The sequence below is a fragment of the Melanostigma gelatinosum genome (genome assembly GCF_949748355.1).
Source record: "Melanostigma gelatinosum genome assembly, chromosome: 21".
Taxonomy (NCBI): domain Eukaryota; kingdom Metazoa; phylum Chordata; class Actinopteri; order Perciformes; family Zoarcidae; genus Melanostigma; species Melanostigma gelatinosum.
This window is the reverse complement of record NC_136654.1, coordinates 2,453,960-2,476,182: the sequence shown is the minus strand read 5'-3', so window position 1 is coordinate 2,476,182 and position 22,223 is coordinate 2,453,960. Positions and strand designations below refer to the sequence as shown.

General features: G+C 46.0%; 1 protein-coding gene across 1 annotated transcript in view; it reads right to left on the bottom strand.

Moving 5' to 3' along the window:
* Positions 1 to 19,645: 19,645 nt before the first annotated feature.
* The window catches only part of ca10a (carbonic anhydrase Xa), a 133,196-nt gene continuing 130,618 nt past the window's right edge, over positions 19,646 to 22,223 (bottom strand). The window contains exon 9 of the mRNA XM_079293838.1: positions 19,646 to 20,656. Coding sequence (XP_079149964.1) covers positions 20,634 to 20,656 — 23 coding nt within the window. The 3' untranslated portion in view covers positions 19,646 to 20,633. The remainder of the gene's footprint in view (positions 20,657 to 22,223) is intronic.

Here is a 22,223-nt window from a genome sequence, read left to right as displayed (position 1 = left end):
TCCATGTTTTGAACTGCTGTAGGTGAACCTGTAGCCTTCAAAGGGAGAAATGTTCCGAGCTGTATTATTTCACTCCATATCTTTGGAACGAGGACGTCTTGGTGGCATCGAGTTTGAGACAGCGTTGATCAGGACTGCTGGCACTGGCAAAAGAAATACAATTCCCCCCCAAAACAATCATTTCCACCGACTGTAAAAAGCCTTTGCTATTTCCATCATCAATCTGAGGATGTGAAGTAAGACATCAATATGCTTCTAAACTCGCAGATGTCGGATATTCTGCGGCATACCGACACTCGTGAAATCAATTCCCGATGGGATACAAAATCAGAAGAAACAAGTCACGATTCCCTTTCAAATATCCATTTCATACGCGAGTAACGGACGTCAAACACGCTCACCTGCTATTTTCAATCCAAACGGACCCGGTGACGAGTGTAGCAACAGCAACTCTACAGCCTCGTGCCGCTAGCTACCCTCCACCTCCCGCCATCCTCGGGAGCATCGCCCAAAGCTCGTAAAAGGCCTTCACCGACAGCAAGATTCATATGAGGGATATGCAACCAATTGGAATTGTTTCGGGGAGAAGGTTTTCAGGACAATGAAGAAACTGGAGCCGTGATATCGGTTGCATTAACATCTCAAGACCCACAGTGCAGTTGTTTTACACCGCACAGAGAATATGGACTGGAGGGTAGCACAAAAAGAGACAGTCCTAACGCGCTGCAGCCTCGATTCACCTCTTTCTCCCCGTGTCACTTCAGCCGACTCTTTCTTCTCTGCTTCAGAAAACACATGCACGAACAACAACCAGATCCAAAGAGCAACGTCAGCAAAGTCCCCAGTGAGACAGCGAGACAAAGGCCTTGTGGACCTTTTTAACACGCAATACCAATGTGCGCATGTCAAGAGCCAGAGCCAGTTATTCAGTGCCGGCTGCTATATGTGGAACATGCACTGCAGATAAATGGATGCACTGCAGACAGTACATATAGGGGGGATAAGAAAAGGGCAATGCAGGACTAGACAGCTCTATGAATACAGAAATAGGCTGAAAAAAAGACTCGGAAATACTCGACAAGAAAGACTCAAATTCACAGTATCAGCACACCCTCTTGTATGCATCAGCTCTGAGACGACAAAATCCAATACAACAGTGCTGAGGCAGACTGGAGGTCTGCGGATACGCTAAGCTGATCTTCTTACAATCTTGCTGTTTGGAAAAGTAATTTGGTGTCTTAAATGCAGTGTCGGGTGTCGGAGCAGCGAAGTGCTCCACAACACGCTGCGGCTGGAAGCACAGGCGGCGTTCAGCTGCTGGTTTGATAAAGACTGTCAGCAGCGGCAGCTCATTGGAGCTGACTCGGTGGTTTTCATTGTAACAACATTTTTTATTCTTCCCTCCTTAAACCACAGCACGTAATATTGGGAGGCATATTGGCAGGTCCTGTTAGTACTATACAATAGTAGCATAGTTCTGGTTTTTTTACAACTTGGGTCTTATCTTTGTAGATTCCACTTGGTTATGAGAACATTGTCATCTGTTGATGACTTCATGTCTACTTTGAGGGCTTCAGGCAGAATACTGTCCGGGCCAGCAGCCCTGCCTGCTTTTAGTTGCTGAATTACTGCATTGAATTCAGATTGTGTTGGTCTGTCACACTTCATTTGCAGTGGTCTCCTGGCTTTGGGAATATGTGGCTGTTCTGACGGTGGCGGCCTGTTTATGTCTTCTTAAAAATGCTCTTCCCATCTGTCGAGCTGTGCCTCCTGGGTTTAAAGGGTTAAAGCAGTTGGCCATTCTTGTCCATAATTGTTTTTTTTACCATCCTGGTATGTCGAAGACAATTTCCTAATTATGGCAGATAACCCCTTCATATTTCTGCCTCCTTGCCTAGCCTCTCCTTCTGTGTTGTTTTGTCCCTCCTGATGTTCTTTGTCACTTTGTGGCATCTGTACTCCTGTTTGGGGCCAGTGTGCCTTTTGGGCTCTTGTTCTTCAGTCGTTCACGTTCCCCTTCGTTCTCTCTGCTATTGGATTGTGTTTCGGGCTTCTGGTGTTATCCACTCCTTGTGCTTTTGGGTCTTTTTCCCTCGGGCGTTCTCACAGGTTGAGCTCCAAGCTGCTTTTGAGTGTTCCTTCTCATTTATTGTCCATCCCGCCCATCATCCTCAGCTGCAGCTCTGTGTTGTCCCTTGAGAGGATACCCTTGAACTTCTTTGTCACTTGAGCAATGCTGAGGCATTCAGTGTTGTATTTCACTCTTTGGCAGGTGGCTCGGTGGTATCTCTTCAGCCTTTGCTTTATTCCCCTTCCAGGAGGTGGTAATCTCATGCTGCACCTGCTCCGCTTCTTGTTCCGACATTGTCAAATGGACCTTCTGACAATTTTACAGATACAAATGTGGTCGATTTATGTGATGTGGTCTGATGACAACCAATGTTTTGTGGATTGTTTTATGGGGGACTGATCACGCAAACCTCTGCACCACATCGAGGCTGCAGTCCAGGAGACAATGTTTGGAATGTGATTTCCTTATTGCACAGTAAAACTGCGTGTGTTCTTTTTAGTGACTGCAGTGCATCGCCAGCTGCAGGCAATGTGCATTTATATGCTTGTTTTTTTTGTCAAACGACTGCTTGCAAGCCTAAGAATGATTGTTCACACTCAAAATCGAAGTTTTCCAGATTTAGAATTTAAACGGTGACCACCTGGAATTTCTATCCAAATGTTTTAACAGAAATGATTTGGTTTAATTAATGGTTTAATAATCAATGTTATTTATGGAATTGATATTCTTTCTGCTTTAACTCCCATATGTGTTTGACAGCATGGTCTTTACTTTGTTTGATTTTAATATGGCTCTATATTGTCCAGTATGAAATACAGAAAACAAGCTGAGATGACCACTGGAGATTTTTAGGAAAAAAAATTCAATCCCACAGAAATAAAAGAAACATGGCAAGTTCACATTTGAGTTTTGTTTCGTGCTGGGCAACGATTACAATTTTTAATTGCAATTAATCGCATTGTTATGCGCAAAATTCAATCATGAATTCAAAAGTAGTGTATTGGGCACTTTTATTTTAAAAGTGCTGCTATATGAACGGAAGGGCAATAACATTTGGTTTGCAAACACTTTAAACAAATCAGGTGCTTTTGAACAGCAGTATTCTCTTCACACAGCAGCAGTTCTATCTCTTCTATATCTGTGCTCAGTGTGTGACTGCACGTGAAACGTTCCACTGCTGTGCAACAGGAATAAAATGTGTCTGCTGTCGTCATGACAGTCGGAGCATGCGAATGCAGCGCGACTGTTCATCGATGTCATGCTGCAACTGCGAGGTGATGACGGTGACCCAGCGATGTCCAGTGGTCTCCAGTGAGAGCAGCAGCTGCTGCTCGCTGTTACGCTGTTACGCGTGGCGTTAGTCGTCCTCTCCTTTAACACAACGCGTGTGTTCTTCTTGTGACGGTGCATCTTGAGGCTCATACGTGACGTCATTCGTTGCGATCCTAAAGCTGCGTTCACACCAAACACGACGCCAACGCACCTTGAGAACGTTCCTCAGACCGACCGATCGGCCTGCAGTTTGCATCCACTGCTCTGTGGCATCTGTGAGCTTGTCTTGCTTTTCTTTATCTTTACTTCTCCCACACGCTGCATCCAACGCAGTCTGCCGAAGCCTCCCTCCACCGCTGCCAGTGAGCAACGGACTTTCAAAAGAATACAAAAAAATGAATGCGTCAACGCGCGATAAAATAATTGTCGCCGTTAATTAATGAATGTGTTAACGCGATAATAACGCGTTGACTTGCCCAGCACTATTTTTTTATATTTACCAAAGTTAGCCTAACAGGGACAGAAAGTGAAAAACCAGAGAGCCGGTGTGAGCGAGACATGGAAACAGTAAGACCTCTCTTAGAGAGGCAACCTGTGCTGCTTTTTGAGGTCAGGGGTGGCCCCTGAGCAGCCCGAGCCATCTCTATGTCTATTCTCAGCCATCCGTACCTGCATTCATCCAGGGCTCCATACCCACTGCCTCTTCTCATCCCTTCTATTTCCTGTTTTTATCTTAGCCTCTTGTCCCCACAGAGACCGGGAGGAAAATGGAAGCAGGTAAAGGTGCTCCTCTCTGCCTCTCGCTCTCCTTGCCTGCATATCTTAGTGGACGTGGCCTTGTCTGTCCCTGTCCTACTAATTCTGCTCACCGTTACCCGAGGGGCACATGTACCCCGTCCCCAAATATGCAAATATTGTGCCGATGCACCAGCATTCCCTCAAGCTTATATGCATTGTCTGACACACACACACACACACACACACACACACACACACACACACACACACACACACACACACACACACACGCACACGCACGCACACTTTCTCCACATGCATCTTCAGTCTCCTTCTCTCTTTGACTCTATTTCGGGAGAATACCTTTAGAGCAGCTTGAATAATTCTCTTTGTGCAACAGAAGGCTCTTCACTCTTGGAAAGGTTAAAGAAACTTCTCGACGAAATCTGGTCCCTGGAGCCGAGACACTCAATGAAAGAAATTGCATCGCATCACTGCACCTCCTTCGTGAGTACAACTTGCAGACCAGCATGCATGAAGTTTGTGCTGCACTGTTGGGGCTGTGCGAAAATGATCGGGGTGATTCATTTTAATGTGAAAGGAGTCACCCTAGTGATAAACCCATGGAGGCACAAACCAGTTGTGAAATTCCTTCCAGGTCTACAGAGCTCTCAGAGCTGTTTTCAGTGAACCGGATGATGGTGGTAACGAAGCGCAAACTCTGTTTCTGCAGAGTGAAGCCGATGCAGAAGTGTCTTAAAACCTGCATTCCCTCTACCAGCAGGGGGCGACTCCTCCTCTTGCAAAAAGAAGTCAGATTGTATAGAAGTCGATGAGAAAATGAACCTACTTCTCACTTGATTTATTACATCAGTCAACATTGTAAACCTGCGTTTAAATTATGGTCCAGTTAGAGTCAAATAGACCTGACAGCAGATTATGCTTTAGGGCGGGCTTACGGTGATTGACAGGTCGCTGCTGCTACCAGAGCCGTATATGGCGTCTCTATGTCACTCCTCCACATTCCAAATATGGTAACTTCCGTACAAAAAAAAAACATACCAAACATAACATAACAAACATACATGTACTACGTACATGTAGGAGTCTCTAAGCTGTGATTTGCAAATGCGCTCAGTGTAATGATTATCGTACTTTTGCATTCGACTTACTGAGGAGACGATTATCCCATACTTAGCATAAATCACAAGTTGTCGGGGTGATGAAAAGACTGCTCACTTCTAGTGTCAGAGTAATAATAGCTCAGCAGGGAGGTGCTAGAAGCACAAAGAGCGGGGGGGGGGGAAGAAAGAAGTAATATTGGACGTTAGAATGATCTCCATAAAGGACTTAATTGTCACCACTCACATTACCCAATTTGCCGTTCACTCAATCAGAAAGCCAGTTTAAAGAATTTGCCAAAGCAAAGCTGATTAATTCGTCTCGGCTGATACTTTGAAAACGATGACAGCAGGCGTTGGGATATGCAGGCGATATAAAATGACCACTTGTACGTTCCTGCCTCCTCTCTTCTTTAGCTGAGATCACCGCGAAGACATGAATTGCTCTCACAATGGATCTGAAAAACGCCAATGGTGAAAGAAACAAAGTGTCCCGGTGAAAAGAGCGAGGAGGGAATTGTTTGATTTATCTTAATAGACGAGCATTATGGATTATATCTAATGTTTAAAGCTTACATATATGACCTGCATACTGAAACGAGTATGACTATAGTGTGGTTTGAATGGTTTAACATATAACCCGTTTCATTCAGTAAATAAAGCTTTTAAAAACTGCACTTTAGTGACTGGGGTATGGAAAGGGAAAGTTTGGTCCTTTCCGAAACACCATTAGAACGAGGTAAACTGTGAAACTAAAAAATATTGCTGTATGCAAGGAAACAGAGGAGGAGCTTAGAAACCAAAAGGCGGAGTCAGCCACACCGTAGAAGACTGTGTTCAGAACACAACAAATCAGTTTTCCGGAGGCGGCTCGGGTTGAATTCTTAGCCTGTAGAATAAACTCTATTGCATCGAACTCTGTCCGCTTCTAGTGCTTTCATCAAACACCATTGGGACACCAAGAGGTACGAAGTATAGGATTGGAAAAGAGTTGGAGCAGTAGTTTAGACTTCACCAACTGGCCCAGCCCTATCTTCTGCTTTTCAACAACATGAATAAAAGATGGCCAGGCACCCCCACAGCCTCTTCTTTTAAAGTGAGCTCCTACATCGAGCTACACGGATGCTAGAAGTATCTGCGTGTTCGTGCGCTGTATGGTCACAGCGAGGTCATGTCGCACGGCCGCTTAGATCATCAATATTCAGGAGTATTGTCATGAGGCATGATGGTGTCGGGTGTAGTGAAAAAAGGTTTTAATGGTCAATCAAAAACAAACAAGGAATCCAAGGACAAGACAAACGATGAGGGGGAAATCCTGCAGGCAAAGGCAGAACAGGCAGACTGGAAACCCGGGAACAGGATGAGCAAGACGGGCGGGTAGGTAGGAAACAGAACAACGATCTGGCAGTGAGTGAGAGAGGGGTTTAAGAAGTGACTAGAACAGGTGAGCAGAGTTGTGCTGATGAGGGAGTGCTTGATTACGGATAAGGGACAGGTGACGGGAGCTGGTGCTGAGGGAGAGCGACAGAAAAACACACCCCGAACACATAAAGCAAAGCCTGATTGTGACAAGTATGTTGGATAAATTAACACATAATTTGTGAAATAATTGACAAAATTATGAAAACTCAACTCATTAATATGAATTAACCGCTAGCCCTCTTTCCTTGAGCTTCAATGATGCCAGCGAACCGAATCCATTATGTGCGAAAGCGAGCGAGGCCCCAACAGCGTTCGATCAGCGCATCATGGCGTCCGCAGGTGACGTATGAGATGAGTGCAGCCTCGCCACGGGCTAGCTTTTAATTGGCTGCCCTGAGACGTACAAACATCAGCTTGCATATACAGCGAGCAAACATCAGAGTAGAGGAAACAGGGGGGGGGGGGGGAAGAAGAGCACGGCCTTTGTAGTTGAATGGCTAAATGTATGAGTTCCCGTCTTGATGCGGAGAGAGAGCATCCTTGTTCCTGCACCGCATGTCCCGCTGAGGAGGGAATTGAAATGATGGGGAGTGAGGACCTCGGTCACACCAGACGGCAATACGCCGATTCTTCTTGCCACATGTAATCCAAGTCATCCTGACATGCACTGGGAGGATGAAGTCATTTCAGGGCACTGAAAGCACAGGACTGAAACCCGACAGGCGTGTGCAGAAGATACTGCTCGATTGAGCGTTGTACTTCACAGCGAGTGATGGATTTCTCTGGACAAACGTGTCTTAAGTGTTTGCGATTAGCCCTCACGCTGTCCGTTTCCTCTGGCTCCGCTCCATGACTCTGCCGAACTTTGAATTTTTAAACTTCTGTTTACTCACCTCCTGCGTGGGCACAGAGAAACATCAACTTCCTTTCAACAAATCAAACTCAGAATGGAGAAGCCATGGGCGGTGATAATGAAGCAAAAAACTGTTTCTCCAGTAATGCTTTGTTGTGTTATTCAATTTATGTATTAAACTCTGTCTCTGGCTGTCAAATTTGTATATTTGTCTCTTTTAAAAATCCCAACCCGAACATAACCCGCTATACAGCTGTTGTTATTGTCGACGAAGAGTTAGTGCGTACCACAACGCAACACAAGATCTCTGCTGGTACTCTGAAGAAGAGAACTGGTGTTCACGCTCACATGCAACTCTGGGGGTCAATAAATGGATGAAACGGCAACTCAAGCTGCCCCATCGCTAACCCCGTCAAATAAAAGCACAAATGTCCAAAGCCATCAGAGTTTGAACAATGCAGCACTGGAGTGACAGTAATATTGGACCAACCGGTGATCAGAGGTTGGGTATGTCAAAGCTAAGCCGAACGAAACCCAAGTTCAATGAACAATTTCTAATAACTTCATTCTCTGATCAAATATTGACCTCTTATGCTCTCAATGGTCATGTTCACAATGCAGCTGATGATACCTATTGTAAGGAGACAGTTAAGCAAGTTGCTGTAATACCCTAATGGACTCGCCCACAGGATTACGGTTGGATGACTGCGTTGTTTTGGAAAAATCGGTGGATTACTGCAATTAATATATTGTAAATGAAGAGGAGAGTCAGCAAGGTGGAAAGATCTGCGGACACAAAGAGGTTAGATTTCAGAACAATAAAGCAAAAACGGTAAGGATTTATATCAAAATAACAAACTTGCCCACCTTTCAATCTGAAATAGGTCGGAGATGATTTCATGAAAAGCCCCCCCCCCCCACCTTCAACTACAGTTGGAGACTCAGCTCAGAACATTAAGGGGTCACAACATATTGTAAAGAGCTTCCAGAAGCTTCAAAGTACATAAATCACTTGTCAAAGATGGCCTTTCACAGGCCTCCCACTGAATATAAAGTCCATAGGCCACAAAGAACTTTTTTCCAGATCAAGCTGAGACCCAGCTCACGTTTCCACAGTACAACACTCCCTGCTGTTATGCACTGTGGGGGCTACGGCGCTTCCAGATCAGCTTTATGTTGATCCCCACCTCCATGACGATGTTTGAAAGAGAGACACTGCCCTGCGGAAACTTGGCGGGAGACGGAAGGAACGCTTCCTCACATCTGTTGCTTCCTCTCGGGAGGATAGATTTCCTACACGTGCAGGGTCAGTGCAGCATGTGGTGAAGACAGAAGACAGAAGTTTTGATTGTGAAACTTCAACAAAGACTGAACAATAAGCATGAATACAGGGCGCTACGGCGGAACATGTTGATTGCGAGCGACCGTGGCTACCCTGCTCTTGCTTGACTGGAACGACTGGGATCGAAGAGGGAATGACTTTTGTTGGCTCTGTCACAGTCCCAGGAAAGCAGGTTTGGACCCAAACGCAGAAAAAACCTGCTAAGGAGGCAGCAAAAGAGTTCACTTCATGAAAATGACCTTACAGCTGAGTGCAGAACCACACCAGGACCGAAGCCAATGAGCTGACACTGAACATACAAGGGGAGCAGGGTGATTACACACGGTGGAGCAAATCAGGGCGGGGCCGACCATCGCAGAAGTGGGGAAACAGTCAAAGGGAAGGAAGTTAAACCAGACCTTACAAAATAAAACAGGAAACAGACAAAAATCCCTTTTCATGCCATGTCATGCTGGATGTCACAGGCATGACATTGGGAACATGTTTGATGTGGTTTGCTTTCATTTTGCTTTAATTTCATACTCGCACACGCACGCACTTAAAAACACAAGTAAAAACACACGTCCTCGCTGCACTGATCTTCCCGCTACTCCATTCCCAAGCTACCACTGCACCGGGCATTCATTCCCCCTCATGCAATATCTATGTTATTTAGCCCAGCAGATAAAGAAAAGACCTGTGTGATCCATGCATTACCGTCTCAGATGCACACACACACACACAGTCAGATACTGTACACACACACCCTCCCACGTCGATGGGAACCACCATCCTCACTCATTCCCCGAGTGAATCGATCATTCTGGCCTCGGTTTGGCAGGGACAGATTGAGCCGGCCTCTGATCGCTGCAGTGGCTGTTGTTATGGGAAATGGAGCTGCACATTTACATTTTCTCATTCTATTACTTTGATGGATCTTCTGGGCAAGCAGGCAGCTGTTTTATCGTTGGGGTGCGATGTGTCTTTTGGAGTAATGCAGGAAAGATTGAGGACAGGTAATGAAACGCTTAGAAAGTGCAGCGTGTTTTTATCAAACCCTGCAGACTTTGCAGATAGTGACGAGTTAGTAGGCATAGGATTTACAGAGTGCAATGATGCTGTTACTGTAAAGTAAAGGAAACTCTGAGCAAAGGGAACAGTCTCATTAGAAACTTCAATTCCAATCCTGTTTGGTTGATGCAAGAAGACAAGGCACATTCTCACACTCTTGTAAGCAGCAGGGCATGTTCACACATCCAATTCCCATTCTATGATACGCAAATTGTGATTTATACCAAATTCACATGATCCAGTCCCAGAATGTAGAATGACCTTGCATCAATATTCATATTTCTATGGCGACAAACCAAATAACTTAAAAATAAAGCAAGAACACAAAGTTGGCCTTTCATTTTCAACTGAGGGAAAATGGGATCGGTAAACTGGTAGAACAGTGATCTGAATCATGTCTCTCTGTGGTAGTGGCAAAGCCAAGGGGCGGCAATGGTGATGTGTTGGTGCGCGCATGCAGCCCCACTGGAAATGGTTCATCCAGTTCTTCTTCCCCAATGTGTGAGGTTCATATGCAGTCAACAGTCAGCTGTGCACAGCACATGCTTGTGTGGCAAACGTTGCTCCATGTGTTACTAGAAAGGGGCACTCAGAAGAGTGCAGATCTCCGCCAGGTGCGTCTGCAACGACGCTAACGTATCGCGTGACACCGATGGCCTGTAAGGCATCGGCAAGCTGTGTGTCTCTGTGTGGGGAGGGGGAAGGAAGCAGAACTCAAAGACAAAGTACAGACCAGTGAAGCCTCAGACAGGAAACACTTGATAGACTCGTTCTGCAAACATGACTTCAGCTCTGCAGCGAGAGATCCACTCAAGACCACTTCACTCGCTGTAGAGTTCTCCTGTTGGATAACACATTACAAGTTACCAAGTAACCAGACATACAAGTGCAACTTTGCAAATGGATGAAGATGAACAAACTACTAGTTCTATGGACGTCATACAAGTGTCCCCGTTCTGTGATGAATCATTCAAAACTCCATTAGCTCTGATAGCAGATTTAAATAATGGCTGAATTTGTCCTTTAGGTCAAGTTCATTCAATGTTTCCTTCTGTGACTCATATCAGCCATTAGGATTCAGCCCAGATGCACTTTACCGGGCTGAGTATCTTTTCTTTCTGTTTTGAGGCCGGCCCTCGGGTCAGTCCGTCGAGGGACAGCAGGTGACTAACGTTCTGTCTGAAATGAGAAAATAAAGCCGCTCTCAGACAGAAAGCAGAACACTGCTGGCTCTGTTGTCTCTTTTATGAACTTCGGTCACTGTTACGCACATTTCCTGTCACGGCTTCTTGAAAGATGACGGCGCTTTTAGTTTCACAGCTTTCCAGAGGTGGAAAGAGAACTAGAACACACTAGAAAGAGAACTAGAACACACCGTGCACTGCGTTCAATATCAAATTGTAAATGCTGCAGTCCGCGCATGCAACCGTCAATTCTAAATATGCAGCTGCCAGCCTCAGTGTAGACGCACAAGAATTAACCAAGATGGAGACGAAATAAAGTCAACTACACAACAAACACGTGTCAGCGGGCGTGCTAGCCGGGGCTGGTGCATCGGTCTGTAAATGCTACTTTTTGCAATTGCGATGGGGTAAGATAATGCTAAATATAACCACAACCCATGTGCGCTCCTTCATTTGAATGTTTTGAAGCGGCTGCAGTGACCTTGGCCGGTACAAACATTTATCAGAGGCCGATCCCACCTCGACCGTCGCAACAGGCCGGGACGCTGAAGACAATATCAGACAATCGTAGACATCTTAAAGACTTCTTAAGAGCCGTGTGATGTGTATTTTCCACACGTCACACACACATGTGCTGTGATTCTGAGTGGCAGGTTTTCCACTGTGGGTCTCACCTGTTTAATAAGCAGCCTCCCGTGACACCGTGGCCTGATTCAGTTGTTTCCTCTTCGTGCGATCACAGAGAAAAGAACAGATAGTAGTTTTCATCACAGTGGGGCTGCGTGGCTGCAGATTGCTATTTCTACCCCCCCTGTGCTTGTTTGGCATTTGTTGCCTCACAGTGGATTTAACTGGACACAAGTGGATAGATAGGCGCTTTGTGTTTCCTGTCTGTTTCCATTAAACAAGCACACAACAACATGTAGAGCTGACTGTTTCGAGCTGGTGCTCGGAAGGCTGCACGTGGCAATAGGTATTCATGGCAGCTATAGTATGTGGGTTGATATAGATGTTTAAAATAATGTATTCTGCACCTTTATCAAGGTGGATAGGTGGCGTTTCTGTGACGGGTCTGCCTCCCCCAGAGAGCCCTGTTGAGTAGGAAGAAGAGGTGACACCGATTACCATACACCGTCCACATCCTTTCCAGATGTGCAGCAGCTGTGCACCAAAAATCACTGCCCCATGTCCTCCATGCTTGGAGCTGCTCTTGTGACTGTATTTAATGCTTTGCACAGCTGACTTGCGCGCATCAAACTATAAATAGGAACTCGGCGGCGCAGTGGTGGGCACGGTCACCTTACTGCATGCTGGCTCTCGTCCTCTGCCTCAGGGACACTTATTGAGGCTCCTCACCCAAGACGGTAGCTGCTGTTATTAACTGCTGGACAAGGCAAGAAAGGGGAGTGGAACAGCAAACACCCGGAGCTACCAGAGCACTGAAGCTGAATAAGGTTCAAAAGTCAGCACCAATCTGCGTCTTCAGCATGTTTATGACACGACCGACCATCAGACCAACTCCCGAGTGACGCCATCCAAACTCATGATGTCAGATAGCGTTACATTAGCCGGAGACTCAGACTGACCCCCGACCACATGTTGAGGAACGACTGCTCCTGACAAGCACTCAGCTACTATTGATTGGCTGATGCAGAGGGGCCGGACAGCAAACAAACTCACGAGTCAGGCAAGCATGCAGCACATGCACAGGTCATGTAACATGCAACATATGAGACAGTTGCTCAGCCTTTTAGTATGTAAAACAACCGCGCAAGAACCTGGAGAACAATAAAGCTCGAGAAGCCTTTATTTCTTCTTTTTGAATACCATAAATAATAATGAACATTTCACATCCAGTCGCCTCTCAGCCTGATATGACTACTCGAGAAGACTTGGGTTAACGGTCTGTTTGCAGAGGTGCGGGGCGAATAGAGGAGCTGGTTCGTCCGGTGAAACACATCTGGCCTGTCGGCTGCTCGCAGGTCTTTAATATTCACAGGAACTCTCAGGAATCCGCTGTAAGAAAAGAGAGGAAAAGAAACCCCACAATGAATAATTGATGCATGTGGTGCCACAGAGCTACTTCCTTCTGTTAATTGGATTTCAAGAAAAAAAAAAAGAAAAACTGAGAAATAGGTAATAAAATTTGAAATCAAGAGATTATTTCCATGCTGCTGGCAAGGCTGTTACAATGTGGTCAGTGTGGCCTTAATTATTCATTCCTTTATTGAAGACCCGCTGCCCACTGGCTGACCTCGAGCTGCAGAGCTGCTCGACTGTATATAAGACGTGGACGTGGTCATCGTGACGTCACTCACAGCTTTGTGGACGTTTTGAAGACTCTAGTTCGGCCGTCGCAATCTTGGCATTTTTGCAACCAGTGAACAGAAGTGACCATATTTGGAATGCAGAGGCGTGTCGTAGAGACGTCGTATACAGCTCTGGTAGCGGCAGTGACCTGTCAATCACAGTAAGCCCCGCCCTAAAGCATCCCCTGCTTTATGGTCTGTGTGACTCTAAATGGACCATAATGTACTAAATGAACATCAGGCTGTATTGAAGAAGACTTGAAACTAGAGACTGAGACATAAACTCATGTTTACAATGTTTACTGAGGGAATAAATCAAGAGAGAAGTAGAGTCATTTTCTCATAGACTTCTATACAACCAGAGGAGTCACCCCCTGGTGGACACTAGAGAGAATGCAGTTTTAAGACACTTCAGAATTGGCGCCACTGGGCAGAACCAGAGTTTGCCGCCTGGCAACGATACTCGACTCCAGACCAAACGCCTTCCGGTTCTATGAAGTCAGTCCGTTCACAGCAGAGGTGTTAAAGCCAAACGGCACACAGGAGATGTGCATTTTCTGCGTAGTTGCAGCCATTTAAAGAGCAAAGAGAAGGCAGCCCATCTGTTGGCTAATAAAAGCAGGTTAAAGCAAGCAGAGAGAGGAAGGTCATAATATAGGCAGCAGTCCTTCATGTTTCACTGCCCCACGGCAGCCTTTATGCCTTCGGTGACTAGCAGGGCAGCGACACTCGCTGAGCTGTTAAAACAGCTGCTCACATTGGAGGAAATGTATGGCATGCAACAACAGAACAGGCTCGTTTTAGAGCTCTAAAGGCTGGTATCTGTGTGCGCGGAGAGAGTCTGTGATGACTACCAGTGTGTACTCGGTGACACATCACAGTTCAGGAACCCATTACACGTGTTTTCCACGTATACTTTTGAGAGACACAATGGTGTCATTAGTTTGGGCCGTTTTACTCCACAAGCCCCGGTGAGATGATCCAGCGTTGCTGAAATGATTCAATAGCCTCTGCGGAGACGATATCAAAGAAAAGATGAGGTCTGATATACTCAGTGTCTCTCTCCCTGAAGCGCATATCTGTGCCTGAACGATGCACTATAACACATGCATTACAGCATGTTATGTGAGTTGCTGCAAGCCTGGTGTTATAAGAACATACACATAAGACATTGTAAGTAGTTATGAATTCTGTTTGGTTACTGCACCTTAAAACGGTGCCAGCATATTCAAAACAGGTGGAGGTGGTGGGCCCAGGGCGGGAGAGGACAGGGGGGCTGGTGGTGCGTGGACGTCACTAGAAGTGACTATCACCAGATAGTTCTTGTTGTTTTCCCACCACTGCTTACCAGTCTTGCTCATGCTAACGGTCCCAGCATCAATGTGGAGGAGGAGGTAGAAACTTGGTTCGACAGGTAGCCCGTGCTTTTCATACATGGCGCAAAAGCTGCTACCGCGGATCTCCATCGATCTCGGAGCCTTGCCAAACTAAAATGTCAAGTCCAAGCAGTCACATACATGCTAATTCTGAGGAGAAAAAAGCGGTCTATGTGATGGTGTGTACAGTGACAGAGTGCCTACCAACCCACAACTAATATCTGAGCATCTCCGCCGGGTGGAGAACTATCTCTCTACTTTTCTTGCGAGCCAATCAGAGCAGACTGGACTTTTTCAGAAAGGGGGGCTTGAAGCGACACGAATAGACAGCATGAGAACATTAAAGCATGTACACATCTTCAAGAAACCTGATAGACATGTATGAACCAGAGAATGAGCATGATACGCCCCCTTTAAGAACAGAGACAGGTTAGCGGTTTTCTGCTGATTTCAGGCTCTATGCTAAGCTAGGCTAACCACGTCACAGCTACAGCTCTGCACTTAACACAGACGTGAGAGTGGTACCTATAACTCTTGGCTAAATGTTCAATTTGAGAAATTGTATTTCATTCATGAAGTTCTGCATGCGGCCTCTGTAAATATAATGGTTGTACCTTTAAAATAAACGGCCCAAATAATGGACCATACAAATAGCGTACGTTTCAATGCTGAGACTCATTGTTCAACAAGGCTGTCAAGGTTAGTACATCTTAAAAAATTGACTCCCCTGTGCAGCTCCCTTTGAAAAGTCTTCAATGACTATTTAGTCCATCATTTTAATGTCAGCCTTGAAAATCTGGGCTGGGCGCTACAATTTGGAAAACAGTCACTGGACCGATTTATATGCTGCTGTATCCCATTTTAATTGACTGTTTTTAATGTTTTTATCAGTTTGATGAAGATCCTCCCGTGTGTTGGTGGTCCTCAAATTTGGGTGCCTGCGGATTGGATGTGTTACACCACCACCACCACCACCACCAGGCAGCTGCACCAAGGGAACAAAACACACGATGCACAAATGAAGGAAACCGTGAACGTAATGAAAATGACTCGGAGGATGAAGAGAAGTCTGAATAGCACCGGGCTGCCAAGGGGATGAGAACAGATGAATGGTAAAATGAATTAGCATCCTCTGAGACAGTGTGATGATGTCACAGGAAGTTGGCTCTCAGCGGTTCGGAGGCCTCAGAAGAGGATGGTGATGATGGAATAAGTCGTTTATTGCTCATCCGCACTCCTCACTGTGAGGAATTTTGTTTTTGAGAAGGGATAAATTAATTCAATCAAAACTCGTTAACTGTCTCAGAAGAGCAGTGTGGTTCGCGTGATGAAGCCTGATGAAGATGCATTTCTGCAAGTGAGCGTTGCAGTTGATTGTATTCTTTACTTGGGAAAACTTCTAAATACAGCACATTTATCTTGTAAAGTGTTGTTTCTTAAGTTGCACTCATGCACATGCATTACCACTGAAACATCTGCAATCAAATGATATAAAAGCGAAACATATCAATGAACTCACCAGTTGATATTCTTCATCTGTTAATCCTGTCAATATGCTTTTTGAAGGCTTGTTGTCTGTATGACAGCCACACTGGGAGGCGACTTTAGATATTCTGACTTGGTTGGGCAACATGTTTTACTTTGCCATTTTTCTTAACATGACCTAGCCCTTAGTACTAGTGATCTTCAAAAATAAGACCACAGAATCCCTGTTTCTTCCTGTCGTAAGGAAAGGAAAGTTTTCTGACCTTTTAAAATGGAAAATCAATGAGCTGAGAGGACAAAAAGAAGACAGAAGTGGTGGTTGCTTCCAGGTTTCAATATAAGAAGCATTGATAGCCTGAGGTTGTTGTAACATTCAGTGTGTGAAGACAGTTGTTGGTGAGAAAAGGAGCCTAAATGCCAAGTCAATGCCTCTAGATAAGAGAGGGTTTAAAAAGAAATAAATAACTCAGTGTAATTGATATCAAGCCTCTTATTGCAGAGGCATTGACTCGAGTTTTCCCCGAATTGAATGAAGGAGAAAAGTTTGACTCCGCTGCTGCTACACATCTGGACAGGTGCGTCTCAAGACTCAGCACGCCTGCAGAGAGTTGCACACTCTCGATTTGGCTCGGCAGCTGTTCCGCTTCGCTTTAGCTCCCAGCGTGCCATCGCCTTATTACGCTCTTATTAATATAATATCATTAAGTCTCCTCCCGACCCTCTGAGTGCCGCAGTTCATACACACCTCGCAGCTTTCATCCCTTTTGGCAGGGCCAGATCACGGCAGAGTGCGGAGAGATCTACAGCGGGTTCACGAGGGTGGAACTGATTATCTGCTGGCCGATTGGAGTCTGTGGAGGATGGAGGGTGAACTGGAGAGGTGGTTTGGGGGGGGGGGGCATTGAATCATTTGCTGTATTTATTATCCGTCCTGCATCTCCTAGACCTAGATCATGTAGAAGAACGGCCTCCATAACCTTGGGCGTTCATGGGCTCTGAAAACTCTCTCCTCATTCTCCCCCCCGTCGCTATATGTTCATTACAAATCTGTCGAAAAAAAAAGGGCGCACAGCTCATACAGCAAACAGAAAACACACATGAGCTCATGGCCTCCAACATGCTTCGTCAATATTTATTGGGAGATGATGAAGGAGAGGCGGGAGAGCGAGGGATCGATACAGCCGAGCCCTGATGACGGAAACCGGCATCGCCGGGTCGGGTGCTTCGCCAACAAGGCCAGGCGTGGTACAAAGGCTGTCAAAGGTCTGGACGTGTTTCTGTGTTTGGGTTTAAAACATTAGTTTTCAGATCACTTTGGCTGCTTCTGATAAATGTTTCCCTGCTGCGGTGAATCTCAAACTAAAAAACAGCCCCAAAATCTGCAAAATCCAATAACCACACCAGAGTTATTTCCCCTGACTGGGTCTCTGAAAAAAGCATTTTCTATTTAATTTCTCCAATGAAAAACAGACAGATGAAGCTTTTTTAAGGGAATTGAGTGGGTCCCCACGGCATGCTAAGGAGGCTGTTTTTGCAGATTTACAGGCTCCCAGCCTGTATTTGACATAAAGCCAATATCCCTGTATTCCTGAATAGTGCAATGCTAAAGTCAGGACCTGTGCAAACGATAATAAAATAATAATTTGTCATTTATGAGTTGCACTACTCCGTCTTTAGAGCTGGCAATAGTTGTAGCGCTTGGCTGGTGCATCTTGTCTCAAACCATAAAAGCGCACAATCATTTTGGTATTGACTTTATGGTGAACAGAGAAGAACGGCCATTTGAACAGAGTGTTTGTGCACCCAAACACGACACTCAGTGTGACACAGTGACTTGACCCCCAAAGTCCAGTTTGCTTGATAGGCGTGACCACCGTGTACTGTACCGCTTGAAAAGGCGGCCTCGAGAACTGTTCTATTCATTTTTATGGTCTAGATTTTAGCCATCCCTTCTAAATGGTCGTTTCTATTTTTACAAGGTGGAGTCCGCCATTCCACCGCAGGATTCAAAGTTAGGTCATAAATGTTAGTTCACATTAAAAGCACTCCACAACTAAACCAATGGGGTGCCTTTTATTACGGAGCAGCGTCAGCACTGACACTAAACAAGATTTCTACAGCCCGAATATCTGTACAACACATGACACCCTCTGTCTTTGGACCCTCGCATCACAACACCTGAAACCTCAGGAAGAGCAGCTTCCAAGCTTTCAAGCAGCTTCCAGGTGTCGCCAAACAGAAGCTGAGCCACAGGACCTCCTTTACACCATGGAAGCTGGAGTCAGTACCAGAGGGAGAAAGAGAAAGACAAGAGGACAGGCTGAAGGACGGAGACTCAGATCCTACATGTGGGATGTGGCAACCAGGGGGAGGGAGGGGGAGAGAGAGAGAGAGCGACAGAGACAGAGAGAGAGAGAGAGAGAGAGAGAGAGAGAGAGAGAGAGAGACAGAGAGAGACAGAGACAGAGACAGACAGACAGAGACAGAGACAGACAGACAGAGAGAGAGACAGAGAGAGACAGAGACAGAGACAGAGAGACAGAGACAGACAGAGAGACAGAGAGACAGAGACAGACAGAGAGACAGAGAGACAGAAACAGAGAGAGAGAGAGACAGAGAGAGAGAGAGACAGAGAGACAGAGAGAGACAGAGAGAGAGAGAGAGAGAGAGCTGCAGGTGACAGGCCTCCGACTCCTCAGCAAAGCAGCAAAAGTTGGCTGCACCAGTTGCCCTTTCGGTTGTATGTTTGGGTCGAAATCTCAATGATGATGACTTCAACCCCCTCGAGCTCAGACCAGTGTTCTAGTTCACCCCAAACACGTCGGATGGGGTTGAGGTCGAGAGCTGGCTTTGTTGCACGCATTGAAAAAACAAACTCACAGAATAGAACGCAAAAGTACGGACGTCACTCGGGGGCTGCCGCTCTATCAACAGAAGTGAAACGTGCTCCTGTGGTTATCTGTCCATATGCTACACAATCTGTTTCACATGAGGCGTGTCCTCCCTTCGATAACCACCCTGTCAAGCAGTTGTGGGGTCCTGCCTTCATTTTTTTTCTCCAGCTCCCTGGGAAGTAATAAAGAACATTGTGAGGCAGCCTCATCAGCGCAGGACGGCAGCTTCCTCCCCTTCTCGGCCCACCGCTGATGTAAAAGCCTGTGACGGGTCACGTTGACCCCGGTGGAGCTTCTCTGTGACCGGCTGATAAGCTTCATCTGTATCAGGTCAAACATTTCATTTCGAGGCTCTGTCAAGAAGACCGACGGCCGCGTTATCCCAACTGCAATCTCCGTGCAGCGCGGCGGCGGCGGTGTCACTGAGCATGCCTCTGAGGGGGAGCGCTGACAGATCGACACATTTAATATGGAACAGTACAAAACAGGTGCAGGTACGTCCTCAGATAGTGACGCGTTTTGCCAAAGTGAACTTTCCAGACACATTTATTGGGCTGATAACATTACTCAAACACAGTGTATGACCATTGTAAACAATAAAACAGAAAAAAGGCATCAGCTCAGACTGAGAACCGCTCTGGGATTCAAAGTGCGCCAAGCTTTTTTAAATTCTCAACTTTTTTTTTCTTTCTTTTTTTTAAATTCCTCTTAATATATTTCTTTTGAATGTTAATTCATGACTTTTCTTTACATATTCATTTTTCTGCAGTATTGATAATTATAATATGTACAAACGAGGCCAAGACACTGGTTGTTCTGAAGCCGTAGGAAAGCCGTCAGCGTTTGCTCGTCTCCCGTGACATGACTGGTTTTGGAAAAATGACAAGGTACAGTAAGGCCGTGTTCCCTCTCCGTCGCTTTTTGCTGATAGCATGCCTTGTGGGTAATGAAATGTCCGCGCGTCGACCACTTCGTCTTGACCAGAAGGATGGGGGGGCAGTGACTTCAGTCCTCGGATTTTCCCAGTCAGCAACATTTTTTTATGTACAAAGGCGTTAAAGTCCCAACGTCGTCCTATTGGTTGGGAGGTCAAATTAATGCTTCCCTGTTTTTTAAATATTTTTTTTTATTTTTTATTTTTACTTTGTTTCCAAGTGTCTTCTTTTGGTTTTCTCCCCAAAAAAGTTTTGGGATCAAAATGTCCGTAGAGATATAGTTGTACAGTGGGGGGGGGGGGGGGGGGATTGTTAGCGTGTGCTAGATCGAAGGGGTTCAAACTGTTCTCAATGTATGAAAAGAAGAGTCTCTTCGCTCGCGATACAAAGTTCCATATTGGAAAAATGTCCGGTGTTTATACAATGCCATGAAGTAATCTGGGATGAGATGCAGCCTTCAGCCCCGTTTCACATCTCTCTCTCTCCTCCTCCTCCTCCTCCTCCTCCTCCGTCCTCCTCCCTCGCCTCGTCCCGCTCTCTCCGTCTCTCCGTCAACCGTCTCCATGCTCATCCAAGGGAGGCTACTTCAGCAACCACTCGTTCACTGGAAGAGAGAAGGACAGGAGTGAGAATACTGATTCATATATGCAGCACTCTCCACAGTTCAGCTATTCTCCAGCATTACCCCCCCCCCCCCCACCCTCCACACCATATTTCATCTTTAGAGTAAACACACACACACACACACACACACACACACACACACACAGCTCCTAAGCATCCCCGCTGTCCCCTTCAGATCACTTCTCTGGGGAGGGAAGGCGTGTGTCTAGTTGCCTCTGCTCCAAAGGTTGACCTCACACAAATCAGAGATGTATTTTCCCTTTTAATGAGACCCCCCCCTCCCCCCCCCAAAAACAACAACACCTCCCCACTTCATCCTGAAGGTCTTTAAGTCTCTGAACAAATAAATAAGCATGTCTGCTTTAGTGGGGTTTGGGGGTTTTGCTCCGAGGTTCCCTGGTGATGACGGGATTGACATCTACCCCACGACCGCTGCGCAGAATAAGAATGTCATCCTTTGAAGGGGGGGGGGGGGTGAGGGAGAGATGCAGACAGAAAGGCAAAGATGGTGTGTGTCGGTAAGTAACACAATGAATAGTAGGGACTCGGGCTACATCTCGCCTGCAGCCTATTTACGCTTCGAGGGTGATTTTCAGCATTCTGTGCGGCAGCTGCCCAGATATATATTGGCTGAAACAGAGGAGGAGAGATGACAGACTGCTGCAACACCTCCCGGGTTGCAGTGAGCTGTGACAAGCCAGTTTTCAGCCTCCCAGGTCCGCCAGATCCGTCAGTCGGGGGCCAAACAGGTGTTCTGACTGTCCGGCCATCTGACTTTCTGCTGCCTGTTTTCTGTCCCGCCTCCTCTTTAGCACATCAATCTGTAGTCGACACGATGTCAGCCACCAGCTGAGTCTCAGCTCTGGACTTACATTAGACATGTAATTAGTTATAACAGTGGGCGTAAGTCAAGCGATAATCTTCTGGAATCCAAATGTGGACGTCGAATCAGTCGTATGCAGAATCGGCAACGAGACACGATTTGGGTATCGGAAGCATCGTGGCTTCTGTTTGTAGTCCGAGTAGTATTGACCAATCACGCTGGAGCAGTCTTTGGCTGAACTTTACATTGACACGAGCAAGTAATAAGAGTGTAAAACAACACTGTTATTACCATACATGCCCTTGTAATTACCATGGGAACACCATAGCATTGCCCTGTTGTTGCGATGTAAAGTGCTACCTGAACTAAAGTTCGTGTTGGCTTCTTTGCAGCCTCCCCGCAAAAGCCCACAAAGGGCGGGAGGAAGGCGAGGATGGGTCCAACAAATAGTCATCTTTCAGTCGCTGTTCGTTCCCAATGCCATACGGAAAAAATCGATGTTGATTTATTTGTGACGTTACTTCCATAGAGATTTTAACCCAAACGACGATCTTTTCCTAAACCTAACGAAGTCGTTTTGTTGCCTCAACCTAACTAAGTTGTTTCCTGTGAGGACGGAAGTTTATTTTGAAAAGACTGTATGCATGTAACGAGCGGAAATTGAATCGAGTGCTGGCTTTCGTGGAAAAACACACGAATAATGAGGAGCAACTCTTCATTAGAT